General features: G+C 48.9%; 1 protein-coding gene and 1 long non-coding RNA gene across 2 annotated transcripts in view; one reads left to right on the plus strand and one right to left on the minus strand.

The window, feature by feature from the left end:
- Positions 1–19,884, minus strand: part of Otog (otogelin) — a 74,246-nt gene that overhangs the window by 45,226 nt on the left and 9,136 nt on the right. The window contains exons 8-23 of the mRNA XM_010615147.3: positions 19,366–19,571; positions 18,872–19,002; positions 18,520–18,626; positions 17,972–18,081; positions 17,466–17,594; positions 16,627–16,735; positions 16,365–16,411; positions 15,808–15,953; positions 11,911–12,043; positions 10,894–11,071; positions 9,246–9,370; positions 8,137–8,349; positions 6,964–7,156; positions 5,198–5,272; positions 4,912–4,955; positions 3,531–3,684 (exon numbers count right to left, since the gene is read on the minus strand). Coding sequence (XP_010613449.1) covers positions 3,531–3,684; positions 4,912–4,955; positions 5,198–5,272; positions 6,964–7,156; positions 8,137–8,349; positions 9,246–9,370; positions 10,894–11,071; positions 11,911–12,043; positions 15,808–15,953; positions 16,365–16,411; positions 16,627–16,735; positions 17,466–17,594; positions 17,972–18,081; positions 18,520–18,626; positions 18,872–19,002; positions 19,366–19,571 — 2,100 coding nt within the window. The remainder of the gene's footprint in view (positions 1–3,530; positions 3,685–4,911; positions 4,956–5,197; positions 5,273–6,963; positions 7,157–8,136; positions 8,350–9,245; positions 9,371–10,893; positions 11,072–11,910; positions 12,044–15,807; positions 15,954–16,364; positions 16,412–16,626; positions 16,736–17,465; positions 17,595–17,971; positions 18,082–18,519; positions 18,627–18,871; positions 19,003–19,365; positions 19,572–19,884) is intronic.
- LOC104856037 lies at positions 2,981–4,162 on the plus strand. The gene is made up of 3 exons (XR_778533.1): positions 2,981–3,067; positions 3,159–3,266; positions 3,978–4,162. It is a non-coding gene; the product is annotated as an uncharacterized LOC104856037 (long non-coding RNA).

Consider the following 19,884-nt stretch of genomic DNA (forward strand, 5'->3'; position numbering starts at 1 on the left):
AAATCTCCAACATAAATCTTGAGAAGATCAAGCTAATGAAGCAGTAAATTAACTGCCTACTGCATGAAATTCAACACTCAGAGTCAATACAATAATGTTCATAATACCCAGTATCTAATAAAAATTTTTACATATAAGAAGAAACAGAAAAATGTGACCTTGACTAAGAGAAAAGTAATTCAATAATTAAAATAGATCTTAAAATGATATACGTAATAGAATTAGCACTTGAGTATGTTTAAGATTAAAAGGAGGAAGATACAATGAACTGTATGAGAATCTCAGAAGCTTAAGAATATTTTTAAAAAAGAAATTCTGAAAACATAACTTTAAATGAATATTTTGCTGAAAAGGCATAACAGAAAACTAAATACTTTAGAAGCAAAGGTTAGTAGCCTTGAAGTAGGGAGAAAGAATCAGTCAAATACGAAGAAAGGCTGGGGGAAAAACAGAGTTTCATTGACATATGAAATAATATTAGCTATTCTAACAGAAATATTATTGAAATCCCAGAGAAAACATTTGGAGAAATAATGGCTGAAACATTGTCAATTTTGATGAACTCCATGAAGTCCAAGCACAATACACACCACACACACACACACACACACACACACACAACATAGGCACATGAGAGTCAAACTGTTGACAATTCAAAAGGCCAACATATGTTATATAACAAGGTAATAATGATAAAAATTAAACCACTAAAAGGAAGAATTACTAACCTGGAATCATGAATTATTACCAAAAAAAAAAAACATAATAAAATCAACCACTCTCAGGCTAAAATAACAACAACAAAAGAGAGAGAATGGAAATTACCAACATCAAGAAAAAAAGAGATGATAAAACTACAGATACTGCAGACATTCAGAGGAAAGCAAGAGAATAGTATTACAGAATTAAGCCAATAAATGTGACAACTTAGATGGGATGGATAAATTCCTAAAAGATATAAACTATGAAAGTTCATAGTTTGGAATAGAAATATGAGTAAGTCTCACCTATTAGAGAAATTGAATTTGAAGTTAGAAATTTCTCTAGACTAGTAAGTTTTATCAAGCATTTAAGGAAGAAATAATACCAATTCTAAGCAAACTCTTTCAAAAAAACTTGAAAAAGAAATAATACTTCTCAACTCATTGAATGAGGCCAACACTACTGTGCTACCACAGTCAGATAATGACATTTCAGGTAAAGAAAACCACAGACCAAAATCTCCTACAAACATAGAATATTAAATAATAAGTAATACATCATGACTGAGTTTATCCCAGGAATGCAAAGTGGGTTCAATATTAGAAAGTCAACTTACACAATTTGCCAAAGTAACAAAGTAAAGTATTATTCAACACCCATTTATTACAAAAACTCTCGACATATTAGAAGTAAATCTGGTAAAGGGCATCAGGGAGTGAAGGGAGGGCAAGGTAAGGGGAAAAAATGAGAATCAAGACTTGTAGAGGTACAAGATCCCAACAATGAATGTAACTGTACTGTATCCCTAAAATGTACCAATAAACTCAATTAAAGCTGAAAAAAAAAAAAACAACAGGCTGGGGATTTAGCTCAGTTGCATCAAGGTCCGGAGTTTGATCCTTGGTGCCACAAAACAACAAACACACACACACACACACTCACACATTACGGCTAATATTTTCACTAATGGAGAAGAACTGGTTGCTTTACCCTAAAATGAGGAGAAAAGCAACAAATTTCACTCCTATCATTTCTATTGGAAATAATATCCAGTACTGCAAGGCAATGGGGGAAAGCGTGAAGATTAGAAGTAAAGAAATTCTGAAGAATCTTCAAAAAGGCCATTATGACTGAGCAAATGAAGTTAGCAAAATTACAGAATACAAGGAAAGCGTACAAAAGTAAGTTGTATTTCTACATTCCCACAACAAACAAAAAATAATAAAAATATTTACAATATCAACTAAGAACACAAAAGCACCTATGAGTAAATTCAACAACAAAATGCCAAACCTTATGTGGAAAGTAGGAAACATTAATGAGGGAAATGAAAAAAAAAAAAAAAGACCCAGTAAATGGGGAAATAACACCATACTTGTGGATTAAGCTCACTAGTGTTGTCAGTTCCCCCCCCCATGCACCAAACAACCTGTAGATTTAACACAAATTTAATCAAATTCTACAGACCAGTTTTTGTAGAATCTGACAAGCTAAACTAGGCACAGTGGCACACATGCCTGTAATCCCAGCCCTCTCGGAGGCTGAGGAAGGAGGATCATAAATTCAAGCCCAACCTGGGCAACTCAGTAACTCAGTTAGACCCTGCCTCTTAATTAATTAATAATTAATCATTAAAGGTTGGGGATATAGTCCAGTCTGAGGTAAACTTGTGCATGTGGGATGGTGCCCCAGGAGGCCTTCTGTGACAGTGACACTCCTCACAAGGTCTGGGGCCTAAGTGGCAGCAGAAGGACAGGCCTGGGAGCCTATGCAGGTCCACTGTGGATGCCCTGGCCCAGGAAGAGACAAAATCCACATTGTGACCTCTGTGTAGAGGACCAGACCTCAGGTCTTACAGAACCAACCGGGTCTGGACAAGGGACAGGTTTTGGAGTAAGGAGATTGGTTCTGAGTCATGGTCCCTCAGCCAGACCATTTCCCTGCATCCTCCCCCTGCACTGCCTCTTCCTCTGCAACATGACAATAAGAATCTAACCCTCTTCTCTCCCATAGTTACTCTAAGATTAAGAAGGGAACAAAGTCAAAGTGTCCTACAGACAGCAAAACTCTGTCCCTTCGGCTTCCCACCCTAGAAGTCCTGACCCTCCCCTAATCTTCCGTGGCTGCTAGGCCTAGGCCAGGACTCCTGGCTGATCACTAATCTCTGAAGGGCACAATCTGGTGTTGCCAAGGCATGGGATGCCCAATGGACTCTTTGACCCAAACCTGGGAATGAGCACTGATTGGCAGAGCTGGGTGTAGGCCCTCCCGCCACCTGTGTATACAGAGCACACAGGAAGTACAACCCTGAGACGCAACTCCTGGAGCTCCAGCATGGTGCAAAGGGCAGTGTTTTGGGGATTTGGTAAGGAGATTCTTCCCACTGGGTGGAACCTTTCTTGAGTGTTCCAGAGTCACTAGCCCTTTATCCAAGGAATTTTCTCGAAACTGTGCAGGGGAAGACGTGGGGGACTGAAACATGGGTTTTATCCCATCTGGTGTCTCTGGAGAGACTCCCAGGTCAGTGCTCCCACTTCGGAACCTCACTTAAGCCACTTAATAAGGTATGGGCATTATGACTGTTTTCCATTTTCCAAGAGAAAAATGGGGTCTCTGAGAGCCTTAGTGTCTCCCTCATTCAGGGTCACCAGGGAAGAGCAGACAGAGCCAGACAGAATCCCTCCCAGGTTGGGTCCTTAAGCTTCTGCTCTTTCCCAGGCTTCCCACCAGCATCATGGCTGCCCTAGGCTAGCGCCCCCCTGCAAGCCCTCCACCCTGCAATCCACCAGCCTTCAGGCAGGAGAAACCATGGCAACATGGGTCCATACCCCTGGGGACAGGCACAGCCTGACAGGCAGGGGGCTCCGGCTATCACACTCAGGTTCAGCAGCTGCTGCTCACACGTTCTCTCTCTGCTCAGCTCAGGGTCTGCGTGCAGGTCACTGCAGTTCACAAAGACCTGGCCCACTGGGCAGGCTGCCGCTGGAAGACAAGAGGGAGGCGCTGTATGCCTGAGCCTTGGTTTACGCTGTGGGGGTGACCAGGGAGGGCTGGGGCCCTGCAGCTGGAAGAGACAAGGAGTGAGGGCTGCTCCTGGAGCACTGCTCGGGTTCCTATACCAGGGTCACAGGGGGAAGGAGGGACATTCTCGGGACCATTACTGAATATGCCTTCCACGTCAGGTGCGGCGCCAGGTGCCGCCTGTGTATTGTCTTATTTAACCCTGAAACCTCTCGGGTGGGGGGGTATTATTATCTCCCCTCCTCTTCCCATAGGATACAGCGAAGCCGCTTCTGCTTTCAAAAGATGTCACGGAGTAAGAAGAAGAACCCCAGAGGGACCAGGAGAAAAGCCAGAAAGAGGACAGCAAAGCAGCATGGCAGGGTGACCAGAGGACTTTAACAACAGGGAGAGTCAATTTCCTGTCACCTGTATTTCTGTGACATAAACCCATTCGCACAACTGCACTTTGTGTAAGTGATCTTTTTATGGAAATCAATAAAAAACAGCTGAGGTCTACACCCAGGCTGGGATGGGGCAGAGAAAGGAACAGCCATGTCCCAGAGAAGCAGAAATCCAAACCAAAGTGACCAAAAGAAAAATACAGTCAGGAATATACACAAAACATGGATGTGGACGTAGGAAGCTAGGTTATCTACAAAAGAGGAAATGAAGGTGCAAAGAGGTAAAGTGAGTTACCCAGGGGTGCACAGCTAGTGAGGACTCATCAGGATTTGAACTCCTACTGCCCGAACCTCAAGTCCCTTCTTTTAACCACCTGACTGATCGTTCTCCAGTCCTCCCCGTGCTAATCTCCATCCTTAGGAGGCCCTTCCAGAATGAAGCAGCACCCACCCTCTACCCCACCCCCAAGCCCCCCACAGGCTGCCCCACCACTTTTCCACACCCTTCCCAATCTGTGTTGTCTGGGAGTCTCAAAGGCCCCCACTCTGACCCCACATCCACCACTGGGCTCGGAGGTGGCCTCAGTAGACACTTAACGTTCACACTGAGAGGATCCAAGACCCAGGGGAGGCCAAGACACCGTCCAGACACCCCCGATGCTCAGAATGGGGCTGAGGTTGGGACAGGGTTTCCAGATGCCACCCTCCACCCAGGGAAGGGCAAGAGCTGCAGTGGGCTCTCCCCATCCTGATGGATGCCCCAGCCCCCCACCATCCTTTCCGTGGGAGCCCCAATTACCCTTACCTGGGGCTCTGCTATCGCAGCTCATGACTCCATCTTTGCAGTGGCTGCAGAGAGGGGGACACAGGTGAATCGGCCCATTCACTGCAGGGCCTGCACAGCCCACGTCACCACACCCAGGTCACTGCACAGTCCCCACAGACAGCCGCACTCACTGTCCCCCACCCCCCGCATGGTGGGGGCAGCAGCATAGGTGTCACTTCGTGGAAAGTTCCACTCAGCTACATTGTCAGGAGTCAGCTCTTCCATTTAGAGAAAGGACGATGAGGCTGGTGCCCAGGGAGCTCACCAGTGGCCCAGGGATGGGATGTCACTGTCCCCAGGGGGATAGTCCACCCCCTGAAAGTGGCAGGAGCACTGGTTCCTACAAAAACCAGGAACAGGGAAAAGTAAGCAGACTTGGGACCTGGGAAGAGACTGCCAAGGACAGAAAGCCCACCCTCAGCCAGAAGGGGACAGAAGGACACTCAGAGAAGTAATGGCACCTACTGTGACATGTGTCATGGATTTGGGAAAGCCAGTCTGGCTCCAGAGACAGAGGTCAGGATTGAGTCCCAGATTCGGGGCCCTTACCGAGCTTAGACAAGGACAACCCCACTGGACTGACTCTGTCCCCTCACACAGCCAGCCCCACTTGGTCGGAGGACAGGAGAGGTGGTAAGAACAGGACTCCACTTCTGGACCCCAAGCCATATTGAGGTGGGCAGGAATTCCGCTGATGTGGCATCCTGGTGCACCGGCCTTGGTCCTTCACACCCGGCATCTGTTGTGCCTGGCCAGTCCCTGTGCCGTACTGATCATTAAATGCTAGGCCCTCATGGACATTATCTCATCGACTCCTTCCAGGGATCCTGGAGGCAGGGATTCTTACGCTGTCTCATGAGTCTTCCTTTACTTATATCTGAGGCAAAGGCTGTGCCTCCTCATCACACAACTCCCAGAGTACCTGCCAATTCTGGGCATGTGCAGGTTTTGGAGCAGAGAAGGCCGGGTTTGGAAGGGACCCCTGAGCTCAATCAAGCCCAGTGCTTCTCATCTACCTCCTCTCTGTTCTATGGGACTACAGAGACCTCCTTTGTGGGCCACAGGTCATTAGAAGGGATGGAGTGTGCGTGTGGGTGGAGTGTACATCTGGATCTCACAATGGGGTGCTATAAAACCCTTCCAAAAAAGGCTCCAACTGATTCCCATTTTCTCCACAGAGGGATCTCCCTCCAGTCCCTCACCACTGGAAAACCAATCAGTGTACCATTTTCCAGATAAAGAAACTGAGGCTGGGAGGTCACCAAAGGCCTTGCCAGTTGCCCTAGGATCATGTGGGGTTTTTTATTTTTTTAAATGAAACCCGGGATCGAACTTGGGTCCTTGTGCTTGAGAGGCAGGTGGCACCACTGAGCTAAATCCCCAGCCCTGCCCTAGGACCATGTGGGGTCACTGCCTACCCTCTTCCCACTCTGCCCTCCAGTTGAAAAGTCAAGCTGGCCTCAGGCCATCTCCCCAGCCTGGATCCCTCTTCCTTCTTCCAGCTGCTGCTGCCACAGAGGGGCCCCACTCCTTGCTTGGCGCATGGACATAACAATTCAGGACTTCCTGTCCTCATCGCACTTATGGTAGCTCTTGTTACCACCCACCCGTTTCAGCGATGTGTTTTTTATGTCTGCCTCACTATCCTGGAAATTGAGTCCCGAGGGCAGGACTCTGTTTTGCTCAATGCTGAATTACCAGGACCTAGAAATTGGTAGAATCTAATAGGATATAAATAAATATTTAGACAGGAGGAGAGGAGATGAGTAGAGGGAGGCCCTCTTGGCTTTGCAGGTTGCTCTGTCTTGTGGGAAAGCCATCTTGAGTGGCCTGAAGTGTCAAGACCAAGGACAGGCTTGGAAGGGAGGCCAAAAGAGAGCCCTTACCTTACCCACCAAGGTGTGACCTGCAACTGTGATGTGCACTGGGGACACGCGAAGGGGCCAATACAACTCCCCAGTCTCAGAGGCCATGGAGACCCCTGGCCTCATCTCCCACCTGACCAATCAATGGTCAAGCAGGGCCACTCACCTGGGGACACAGAGGTCAGCTTGGATGTCCAAATAGGTGTCTGGGGGACAGGCACAGCCCTCCACACACTCATCCCTGCTGAAGTCAGCACCCCCATCAATCCCACAAGTCTCAGGGCTGGCCAGGTCCCGGCAGGTCTGTCCACACAGGGCCACACAGGGGCTGTACTCCTTGGTGGCCTCACAGGACAGTGCTGCAAGAGGGAAGGGGAACGGTGCTGTTTCTCTCATCTCCACAACTGTGTGGGGTGGGAACTGTCATCCTGAAGGGGGAGAATTGAGAACCAAAGAAATCAAGACACCTGCCCAAGGTCATAGCACAGGTCAAGGTCAAAGAGATGTGAATCCAGGTCTGGCTCCAGAATCCCTGCCTCTCACTTCATAAGAACAGCCAAACACAGTGCCTCCCACAAGGTCAAGGTCAGGAGTTCTCATCCCAAGCTGTGCATGAAAGCCAACTGGGGAGTTTGAAAAGAATCTGACACCTGCCCCCACCCCCGCCAGATAGGTTGGTTTAGTTGATACTGGATGTGGCCTAGATACGTGCATTTTTTAAATAAAAGTTTTTGTGGTGTTCTAATGTGCAGCCAGCATCAAAAAACCACTGGTTCTGTCCAATCATCTCTGGAGAAACTGGTTCAGAGTGGTATAAGGTCTTGTACAGCAACAGACAGCAAGTCACCAGCAGGGCTGGAACCCAGGCCTCCTGACACCCAGGACAGTGTCTTTCCATTTATTCTAAATGTCAGCTAGAAACTCACTGAGAGTCCAGCCCCATGCCGGAGCTGAGGCGCACAGAGGAGTGAGACCTGGGGAGGAGCAGAGCCAGGGTAGGGTGGCTTATGCACACTGAGGTATGCATTCATTCAAGCCAGAGGGCCTCTGAGCTCCTCCTGCTGCAGCGAGGTGACTCCGACTAAGTTGGTGGCAGAGGAGGTAATGAGAAGTGAGTGGGTTTGGAATTGGCAGCCTTGGAGATAGACTCAGGTGAGGGTATAGGAAGTAGTCCTGAGTGTCACCTCCCAGGTGACAAGGGTCGGGGGCCATTGGCAGAAGTGGAGAGCACAGGAAAAGGGGCATCAGGATGGAGGAGTCTGGGGGGCGGTGGACACCCAGGTCCAAAGCCTAGGCTTCTACAGCCCACCCTCCCTGTTGCACACAGGAGGACACTCACCGCAGGCTGGCAGGTGAACACGGAAGTCAACTGGGAGCCCATGGCGCTGGCAAAGGCGGGCATAGTGGGCCAGTGTGGTGCATAGGCAGGGCTGCCCACAGCGACAGGTGTCCCGGCGGCATTGCTCGAAGTAGGGCACAGGACTCAAGTATGCAGAGCAGGGCGCAAAGAGCTCCCCAGTGAGCACACTGCAGGCCTGCACCGCGTAGGAGGCTAGCAGGGGACGCCGGGCCAGGGGGTCAGGGGTCTGGCATTTCCGGTGCCCCAGGACTCAGTCTCTCCCTCCCACCCTCCCTACCCACAGCTCAGGGATTGTACCAGGTGTGTGTGTGTGTGTGTGTGTGTGTGTGTGTGTGAGCGCGTGCGCACGCATGTGTATGTATTCTTGTAACAATACTACCTTGTGCCTGGTGTGAATCTATGTAGTAGGAGAGACAGACAGAGTAGAGGACACAACACCCCAAAAGCCCTATCCTCAGGGAGCGTATATTCTCACCAGAGGGGTTAATCAGGGAACAATTTATTTGGTAAATTTAGTACATTACAAGGTGAGGAATCTAAGGAGTGAGAGAAAGGTAGGAAGGAGGATAGGGAGTGTGAGGTAGGGTGGGACAGGCAACTGCCATTTAAACTCAGGTAGCCAGGGAGATCCTAACGAGAAGGTGATGTGTGAACAAAAGTTTACATGAGGTGAGGCCTGTGTCCCTCTGAAGGAACCACACGGCAGTGGGAAACCATCACAAATGCAGAGGGCTGGGCAGACAGCCACCTGCTTGTGCAACAAGGGCAGCAAGAAGGCCAGAGTGGCCAGAGCAAAGCAGAAGGAGGCGAGAGAAGGGGCAGGCAGAGTGCAGAGTTGGTGGGGACTTTGGCCTTTGCCTTGAGCTGAGGGATCCAGGATAAAGGTGAGTGAGTATACATGATTGGTAGAACATGAAGTTTCCTATCTGCCCGGCCCTCACCACTCTCCCGACCCCTCCCCGTGGCTCCCCCTTGTCTTACTACTTCCATGAATCTGGCCAGCAGCCTCGTGCCCAGAGTTCCTTTCTTGTCTCTCAAAGCAGTTGGAACCGACCCACGCCCTGCTGCCATCCTTTGCCCCACCTCACCAGCTTGCAAGTGCACATCACAGGGGTCCAGTGGGGAGCTGGGGACCAGCGGGGAGCAGGCAGACAGTGTTTTCCAAGAATTGCCAAAGAGCTGTGGGGTGCTCTCGGGTACACCAACTGGGGACCTGCAGCCATGGCATAGCCATATTCATGTACTCGCCCATGTGGACCCAGGAGATACATAGACCATTTACCCAGGTTTGTACTTGCTTTCTCATAGATACATACATGCAGTCATAGACTAAGCAAGAGCACACCCTCAAGGCACATGTGTACTCACCCAAAAGTGTAACCCATGTAGGCCCATATACACTACTTGCACACACCCCCAACACACATACACACAAAGCACAACTATATCCCAACTATGTATATTACAAGTGTATCACGACTATATCTACACAGCCACATTCAAACACATAGAATTATGGGTGTGCACATATGCACATCACATTTAACAGTCCCAAAAAGCTCAAAGTGGGCTTAGGATTGTATACTTTCAGTGCCTACCCAGAGCTCTTCATAGCAGAAAGAGAAACAGGGACATCATGAAGAATAGAAAACCTCATGGGTTCAGGCTTTGTCTCTCTTCCCTCCATGAAGACTCCCTAGCACTCCCTTTGGCAATGAAAGGAGCAGGGGAATAAGCATGCTTCCTGGACATGACCCTAGTGGAAGTGCTGCAGTGTTGCCTGGCACGCACCATGCTCATATCATGGACCCAGTAAGGACACTCATGTTATAAAGAGCAATGCTACATTAAACCAATGTCTGCCCCACCGCTCTGGACAGCTGTTCCATTATCAGCTCTAGCAGACAAATCAGAGAGTAGAAGCTATATTTGTAAGTATACAGGTATTGAAAAGCTCTCTGTGTTTTCTTGTTCTTGATTTTCAGAGCAAATTCCTATTTCTGGCTAAAGAATTTCTCTTGTGTGCCCAATGCATGCAACTTGAAAGATTGGCCAGAACCTCAAACCTCAAGATCATTCTTTTGCTCTCTTTTCTCGGGGGCTTAACTCCTGTATTCTCCAAAATTCTTAAATTGTGGCCATGCCCAAAGAGTCTCTCAACTCTGCTACCAGGTTGGAAACAGCTTTCCTCTGAATACTGGGGGGCTCAGAGGTTGCAAACTCAAAAGCCTCCAAGCATCAAGTGGGAAAGGTATATATGTTACACTGGCCTGCTGGGATATAAAGTAGGAATTCTGGTGTCCTTGGCTCACTGGGAGCTCGCATTCACCTAAAAGCATCATAGTCAAAGCCATAAGCCAAATCAAACTCAGTCTGAGGTTTTAAGACTTCACTATAAAATAATATTTCTCAAAGTGTAGTGCATAGATCTTTTGTACTGGAATCATGGTAGTGCTAATAAAAAATTAATTCTTGGTCCCCACCTTATATCAGATTCTTGAGAAATGGGACCCAGGAATCATATTTAAACAAGTACCCCAAGTGATACTGCTGCACACAGATGACTGAACCAGAGCTTTAAAGAAACACTTCAATTTAAATGTAGAAGACTAAATAATTAACAGTATGCCTCAGCCTCAGTGGGGGCTGATAGCAAACACACTTTCAGGCAGTACCTCTGGATAATTGGCCACAGAAGCCCATCCGCCCTTCCAGTTCCGGGTTAGGGGTACGTACAGGAAGTCGTCCTGCGTGTTGCCATTGAAGGTGCCACAGAGGCCCACAGTGTCTTCCACCCATCGCTGGTCCACCTGTAGGTAGAGCCGCAATCCTTCTCTGTCGTAGAGCACCTGTACACCCACGTTGGTCTTTACCCGAAGGAACACTGAAGACAGCCTCCGAATCTCAAAGGCATCTGGGCACAGAACCGGACAGAGAAAGTCAGCCAGTACACGCTCTGACCCACCACCAGTACTCCCACACCCAGGGAAACCCTGCCACAGGATTGATTTGGGGCACCTTGAGGAAACCCCTGTTCAGTGACAAAATCAGGACCCGGGGAACCTACCATGAAGCCTGGGCTGAGAAATTTAACATCAAGTGTTAGCAGTTACAGCTTTGCTCTCCCTAAGGAACTGACATGTGTCCTCCTCTAGCACAAGGAGAATTCTGTAACTATGCATGTGCTTCAGAATGGTCACCAAGAAACCTACTATACAGATACAGATTTAACTGTAGCAAATTTAAAGCTTGGATCCAATTTTAACAGGTTTCACATTTTTTATGGCTCCCATTTCCTGTGTTGTTTTATACCTGATGCATCCCTACTCTTCTGAATCTTGATTAGGTATTTTTGGCTGGCCTCCCTTAAACATTTTCATTTGTTCTGGATTTTACATCTCAATAGATTTGCCTTTTCTGTTAAATGTATTTTTTATGAGCTTCCCATTGGTCCTTTGTGGAATCAGGGAGGATAATAAACAAATACTGAGTCTAGGGACAGGAAACAGTCCCTCCAAGAGCTGATGCTAGAAGAAATCATCATACTGCCATGAGACCACTTTCATGCTAGAATGGGGACAAAGATACATTTTAGAAATCCACATTCCTGGAACCCAAGTGTCCCCTAGCCTGACCCACCTCACCACTACAATGTGAGTTCTTGCGCATGCAGCAGTGCTTTTGGCCAGAAGAAACAAAAGAGGTCTGAATAGCCAGCACCTAAGTAGCTCTCTTGACCATCTTGAGCCATACCATCTGTGTAGGGTGGGGTGATCTTGTATTGGTCAAACAGGAGGATGTCCCCTGCCTGGGTCAGGGTGACCTGTCTCCGAGGGTCCTGGTGCAGAATCACAGATACTGACTGGACGCAGGATCCATCTTGGTTCTAGAATGAAAGAAGGGCCAGTGGACCCAAGTTGGTCTGTCTGTCTTGCTGGTCCCAATAGTCCTCCAAGGACAGTGACTCAGTCCAGTTTGTGGGGCAGGCTCCACAGAGAGACAACATACCCCCAAAGCATATCAGGGATTATCTAACCAAATGCCCCCATCTGGAGACTGATCAGACAGAAGCTGAAATTGGAAAAGTTAGTAGCAGAGCTGGGATAACATTAATAAAACCAATACTTGACTCTAAAAATACAATGCAGAGATGAAATCCAAATTTTCCAGGGGCCAGTCTTGGAAACACTGACCTCCCCCACTCAACCACAGACCAGAATTTTAACTTCAATCCCTTTATGTGTGCTTATGTAGCTCTCTCCAAGTGCCACCTCCTGCATGCCACTCACAGGCAGGCAGGAAATAAGCTAATACTCTCCGAGCCTCAGGTTTTCCACATATGAAATGGGTCCATTCATACCTCCTTTCTACAGGAAGACATCCACACAATCATTCACATGGACATTTCCTGAAAGTCAGCCATGGGCAAGCAACACCCACACCATGCTTCGTAGGTAAGCGATGAACAAGACAGACAGTCCCCATCCTCAAGGAGAGAACATATTCATCTGGGACAGGACATTAAATAAGTAATTACATAGTTGGTTAGTTATAATTGTGATTAGTGCTCCAAGCCAGGGGGAGAGGGTGCTAGAAAAACATTAAGGAACCAAACTTAATCTGCAGAGGCAGGAAAGGCCACCCTAAGAGATGATGATAATCATGTAAAATAATAAAAGTCTTAATGCCACCTTTACAATGGAGTTAATATATTCAGATGCGGTTCTAATCTGTATTCATTCACTTAATCCATATCACAATCTGACCTGATAAGTACTGCTAACCATAACATTTTGCAAGCCAGAGAACTGAGGCACAGGAGAGTGACATTTGAGCTTAGATCTGTAGCTACACAGAAGCTGTCTGAGCAAAGGCAGAAGGGAAAGAGGGATACATATTCAGATTGAGGAAACAGCCTTATGAAACCATACCACAGGAAAGCATCCATTTAAGGACATAAGAAAGACCAGAAGGACCAGATAAACTTATAAGCTAAGTTTCAAGACACAGGCAGGGCCAGCTTAGGTAGAGCCTTGTAATATTTTGGGGATTTATTCTAAATGCAGTGTACCAGCATAAGTGTAATATAGGAGAAGGATACAAACTCTGAAATGAGGAAATCATTAGGGCTTGAAAGTTTCAGAAAAACACTGTACAAGTCACAGCCTCCTTCCAAATTCCTGCCCAGAAGGACAGAAGTCTCTGAAACAGGTCAAAGTTATTGTGCCCAAAACATCACCTTCTTTGCCCAACCATATGACCTGCTCCCCTCTGGGCATGTTGATGATAAGAGGAGACAGCCCACACACTTCAGTCAAAGTCTCAGATTCAAGCCCTGATGTCACTGAAAGCAATGAGACCTTTAAGAAGTCATTTAATTTCTCAAAATAGAGATACAAACAATACTTGCTTGGTCCTACCTGGTTGAGTACATATTTTTTTAATGCGAATATATTTTTTAAAAATGAGGGGGCCGGGGATTTAGCTCAGTGGCACCACACCTGCCTTGCAAGGCCAAGGTGTTGAGTTCAATCCCAGATTCCAAAAAATTAAAAATTAAAAAAGAGGAAAGGCCGGGGATTTAGCTTAGTGGCACCACACCTGCCTCCCAAGCACAAGGTCCTGAATTTGATAGCTGGTTCCAAAAATAAAGAGGAAAATGTGCATGCAATACTTTGGTAGTTGCATTTGTTTAAACCCATAGAACTTTACAGCACAAAGAGTACACATTTATCTTTTCAAATTTTTCAAAAACATATAGGAGGAGATTGGGGGCTGTCCAAGGTTAGAAGCAGATCATGACAGAAATCTAACTATATTACAACCTCACTGAAGAAGATAGGAGAAAAGATGTTGCCTACATAGCTTTGGAAATAAGTTTATAAGACTAAAGGCAAAAGAAACTGCATAAGCATTATGCTTATCTGTTTGATAAAGTCATTTCCCATGGAGGTGCAAGTTAACCATTCTATTACTCCCATCCATGCATACATCCATGCGTTGAACAATTAGGTAAATAGATGGTGAATGGTGAAAATCAGATTTTTCACTGTTGGGGTAACCATTTGCAGATAAGCAAGGAAAATGATGCTAAGGCTAAAATGATGCCTAAGGAGATCAATGGCTTGGAGTTGAAACATCAGTATGAATTTAGGCTTAGCACATATAAATACAGAGCAATACATAAACACTCATAGATACATGTACATACACAGATTGTCAAAGCCCATAGAACTTTACAGCACAAAGTGTGAACACTAACCTTGGGTTCTACGAGCAAAGTTCTTGTGTTCTAAGTTCTATGGGGTTTGACAAATGCAACTTAACAAAGTATTACATGCACGTTTTCTTATTTTTTACATGCACATAATATATGGGTTACACATGTATTTCTCCTGTTTTTCAGCTGGGAGGACCTAGGATAATTATGCTCTTTCTTATAATATTCAGAACTCTTTCCTCCTCCACAGCACTCTGCTCTTATGGCCCTGATCACACACATCATCCTGAGGTGATCTGAGGACACAAGTGACTTGCCCTCCAGACTAGGAGCTCCTAGAGAGTGGGGTTAAAGTCTGATTCACCTATGTAGACCTCATGGTGCTTGGCACAGAGTTGGCACAGGGCTGGCCTTCCTCTGGATCCTTGTGTCTGTGAAGTCACAAGGAGGTGCTATACAGCAGAAAGGCAGACCCAGGGCGCCAACAACCCTCAGGGATTGGAATAGTCCGGAGCCCTGTGAGAGGGAGGAGCCTCTCTTTTGCCACCCTCAGGATGTGACAGGAGTGGCCCCACAGTCTCCCAAGCAGAGATCACCTGGGAGGAGGTTAGGGCATTCTGTAGCTGAGAGAAAGGAGTAGTCACTCAGCCCAGGCTTCACCTCACCCACTGTCCGGGGAGGGGCAGGTCCAGCAGACACCTGCTTGGGGTGGGGCCATTGGGGCTGGAGGCTGAAGCAAGACCACCAGAGGTGGGTGGGGCTGTCTGCCCTGGCTGTACACTTGAGTTCCTGCTCTGTTGTGAAGATAGGGGTTGTGGGGTTGGCTCAGTGTTAGCCTGGGCACAACACAGCCACGCATACATTACAAGCACACTCACACCTACCCCAAAGCTTCACTTTTTCTCAATTGTGTTCACAGGTGGCTGACACAGCTCAAGGGGTCACCTCCTCCAGGAAGCCTATCCTAATATACTTCACCGCCTGCCACTCAAGGCCCAAGTGAAACAAAAGCAGTAGGAAGTTTTTCCACAGAGAGGCACCTCACCCTGGTATAACAGGGTTAAGGGTTAAGGGTTCACATCTGCCTCGCCCTCAGAACTGGAAGGCCCAAGAGAGCCAAACCCTGTCTAACTCATCCAGCCCCTAAGATATAGCACAGCTTCTGGCACCAATAGGTGATAGATACTTGATGAATGAATGAATGCAGAGATATTGAAAGCCCAATCCAACAAAACACAGAAAAGGAAGATTTTAGAGATTTCTTTAAAACACTGAGGCCCAAAAAAAGGGAGCGACTCAGCCAGTAGAGAGGCAGGGGCCATAACCCAGTCTCCTGACCCAGCTCTGCCAAGACAGAAGAGGAAGACCGGGCCCTGCCCTAAATCCTAGTCCCTCAAGGGGCTGGTTTACACCCGGGGCTCCATCCTTACCAGACCACACAGCGCGTTCTGCAGTGTCACTGTGAAGGCGCCCGAGGAGCGGCTCTTGGCCAGGATGTACTGGCACGTGGCAAGGAAAGTGTACCGGCGGCCGTCAAAGGTCGTGAAATGGATGTCGCCAGTCACTGAGCACTCGGCTGAGGGGCAGAGAAAGGCCACTGATCAGGACCATCTGTGGCCTGCAGGCTCCAGCGTGAGGAGGACCAGCGCCTTCTCCTCCAGACCCATGCAGGGGAAGAGCCTTCTCCTCCAGGGCTGGCCCTAAAGACCTCCAACAATAAACACAGCCCTGCCTCTGAAGGGACACCAGGCCCTGGTCCAAGATCCACAAGCTTGGGAAGGGCCTCAGACCTACAGGGTCCCATTTAAAACCCTCCTGGCAGGGACTGGAGCAATATATTAGGCACAGTGACTCTGAAGAAATAAAGGCGGGGATGCTTAGCCAAGGGAACTGAGTGACCCACCCAGCAGGCCTGGTCCCCACAGCATCTCTGCCCAAAACCCTGTGAAACCAGTGGAGGCAGCCGCGGCAGCAGTGCTGAACGTACCTGGGCAGAGAGTTGTGCTGCACACCCACTTGCCGGCAGTGCAGGTGCTGGAACAGAGATCAGGGGTAACGGTCAGCCCCCAGGCCTGGGCTAAACACCGTATTGGAGAGGACCCCAAAAGAATGGATCTCACGAAATCCCCTGGGACTCAAAGAAACTGAGCGACTGCCCTCATGTTGGAGGGTTCCTGACTCAGGCTGGGCGGCCCCGAGGGGAAGCCGCAGCCCCCGCAGCCCCAAGCCCCCAGGCAGTGGGCACAGACCAGGCATTGCAGTCTTCCTTCACCACAGAGCCAGGTGGGTGCAGGGTCCCGTGGAACTCACAAGGACACTCAGCTGGTGCCACGCAGGCCCCGTCCTCAAAGATCAGCCCTAGAGTAACAGCAAAGATCCGCTTAACTCATCTCGGTCCCTGTTCACAAGCTGTCCGTGATTTCTTGCGGCCTATGATAAAGGCCCTCTAATGCGAGTTCTTTCACCTCTGATCCCAGCTTCAAACTCTCCCCTCTATAAGGAACCCCTTCCAGGAAATTACCCCACTGCCAGGCTTTTGCTCAGAGGCCCACCCCCACCTGCACACTAGCCAGCTTCTCCCCCAAAGCTTGGGATGCATGTAGAAGCAGCTTGGGTACTCCGCCTCCGGGAGCTCCCCTCCTCCTCTTCCCTACGTCTCTTCTGTTATACCCTCATATCTCAGGATGGGGTCGGTGTGAGTGTCATCCCTGAAACCAGGTCCTTCTTCCTAAAGTCAGTGTCTGTGATGAATCGCACACCACAGATGTGTGGCAGAATTACACATTGTGAAAAACAGGATAAAGAGCTGTATGTGGATAAATGTCTATATACACGGGTGTGCACGGATGAACGAATGGTATATGCTCATCTACCTGCCTTACAAAGCTCAGTCCCAGTGACATCGATACCCTGAGGGATCACCACAAGATGCCATAGTTCCACCCCACCCTCACCTCCTGAAGCCATTCATTCATTTATCCACTTATTAAATGTTTGCTCCTTGCTTTATCCATTGCACAGACAGGCATCCTCCCAGGCCCCGCTTCATGCCCACCTGAGCCAGGCCCCAACTCCTACCCCTGCATACCGTTGGGGCAGGAGCAGCCATCCACACAGGCGATCTCACTGCCCACACAGGAGGCCCGGGACTGGCAGGAGGCAGGGCAGCAGGCAATGCACTCACTGTAGGTAAAGGCCTTCTCTTTGCAATGCACAGCTTGAGAGAGGGGAAGCCCTTGGTTGGTCGATACGACCAGGATGCCATCCTCCCCAGGCCCTGGGTTGGGAGTGGAAACGCCTTGATTTTCCTCATCCCTAGTCCCAGAGAAAGTGCTTGGAGCCCAGGAAATTAATGGGGGCCTGGGAGGCTCTGAAAATCACCCTCATCTCACTCTGTGGGCCCAGGCCAGTCTCTCCCACTCTCAGTCTTAGTTACTCCATCTGTCACAAGCAGATAGAACCTCAGGGCATAAAGCTCTGATGATCACGGTTCTGAGCAGAACAAGATAACAAGCTGAGGCCTGAGGATGCCACCCACAGCCCACATCAGGGCTTCTGACAAGCCCTCCCTGCCCACCACCAGCCTGCACCTACTGCATTGTTGAAGCTGGGTCCTCCAGCCTTGTAGAGGCCGCCCAGCCTGGGCACATGCCCGGGCATACTCAGCCAGGGCTCGACACCAGGCGGCTTCATCATCCCCTGATCTGTAGGAAACCAACGGTCACATTGGAGGAGGGCCTAGCCTGCCACCAGTCCCCCGGCATCCCATAGAGACTAGCAGTAGCTCAGAACACCCCTTTTCTCCTTCAACTGGGAGAAGAAACTGGGAAAGCATCTAAGTATACAGATCCCTGGACTCAAGGCAGGAAAGCTGGATTCTGGTCCTAGCACTGACACTGACTTGCTGTGTGAGCCTGAAGGGATCAGGCCTCACTTCTGAGCCTCAGTTGAATGGGGAAGCTCTGTCTCACCTAGGCAGATAAGAATTCCAGTGCTCTGGGAAGTAGCTCCGTCATTTCCTGGGATTATTAGTCTCAGTGGCCCAGACACTAAACCCTCAACCCAATACGGGAGGGGTGCCCACAAACCAGTGTACCCAACTCCTGGCTCCCAACACCCCTAACTCCTGGCTGCCCACTCACTGGCAGAGATCGCTGGTACAGCTGGCTGTGAAGGGCAGAGGACTGACGTAGGCATGGCAGGCATCAAAGGGGGACCGCAGCAGCATCTCACAACGTTCATATACACCCTGGGTATCATAAGGGCCAGGAGCAGGGCTGGGGGCTGACAGGGCCATACACAGCTCTCCAGTTTAACCAACTCCACAGGAAACTCCAACATGAGCCAGAGGAAGAAGAAAGGGCGAAAAGGAAAGGGAAGGGGGGCATGGGCACTGAACAGCTTGGGCCCCTGAAGCCAATGGCTTTCCAAGAATTAGACAGGAAACCACATATAGCTAGGCACTAGGGTTGGGGACTCTTCCAGGGCCCAGACCTTCATGGTTCCAGGGCTCTGCTGCAGGCATGGCGGGAGAGGCAGGGAGGCAGTCGTGGTGCCTGGAGGTTCGTTGGGGACCTCCTCCTGCCAGCTGTGCACAAACTCAGCCACATCATCTGTCAGCTTCCCTGCGAGAGAGAATCATCGTGATCACAGGGTTAAGGGGACAAGAGGAGCAGAGAGCTCTGAATGAAGATGGGTCCCAGGGACAGGTAAGCACCTTTGAAGAATGCAGCCTCCTGAGCTCCTATTTCAATCTGGGGTTCCTAGCAGAGCCCTTCTTTGGGAAAAGCTGTTTGCTCACAATAGTCAAGAGTGCTCAAGGACTTGGGGTGGTTCCCTACTGTTCCAAACTCAGAGGAGGCAACATCATGCAATCAAGAGCAGACTGATGACCATGACCCAGTGCTCTCCCCCAGCCCCCTCCTGCCCCTCCAAGCTGACCCATTCCTCACCCCCACCAAAACCACATCTCTGTGCCTGTGTCTCACCATAGCTGGTCACCAGGTCATCCTGGGGGTCAGCATTGTTGTTCCCACACAACCCATGGGTCCAGCCCAGGAACTCCAGGCTCATCTTGATGTAGACGGCCGAGACCCCATCCCAAGCCAGCGTGAAAGCAGACTGATGCCGCAGGATGACGTAGCCAGCCAGCTGCTGCAGGTGCACACCCCCCATCGCGTGTGGCAGCTGGACCCTGTAGGGCACAGCCCAGAGCTTCAGGGCATCATGTCACCTTCATGGCCCCACCCCTTCACCAAAGAACCATGCACCCCCCTACCCAGTGATCCGAGCTGTCTACATCACCTCCAAATTTCCAGAATTCCCAAGAACCTGGAAGTACATCACTGGACAGGGATTCTTTTATCTAGGGAGAGTTTGCAAAATTGCAGTTTCCCTGGCTGGGATAAATCTGAGCATAACTGAATTTTCTAGCTCCTTTCTCCCAACATGAGAGAAGATATAAAAGAGGACTTCTACTTTTTTTTTTTTTTTTTTTTTTTTTTTTT

Source organism: Fukomys damarensis, unplaced genomic scaffold (assembly GCF_012274545.1).
Source record: "Fukomys damarensis isolate Sample0158 unplaced genomic scaffold, DMR_v1.0_HiC HiC_scaffold_16, whole genome shotgun sequence".
NCBI lineage: Eukaryota > Metazoa > Chordata > Mammalia > Rodentia > Bathyergidae > Fukomys > Fukomys damarensis.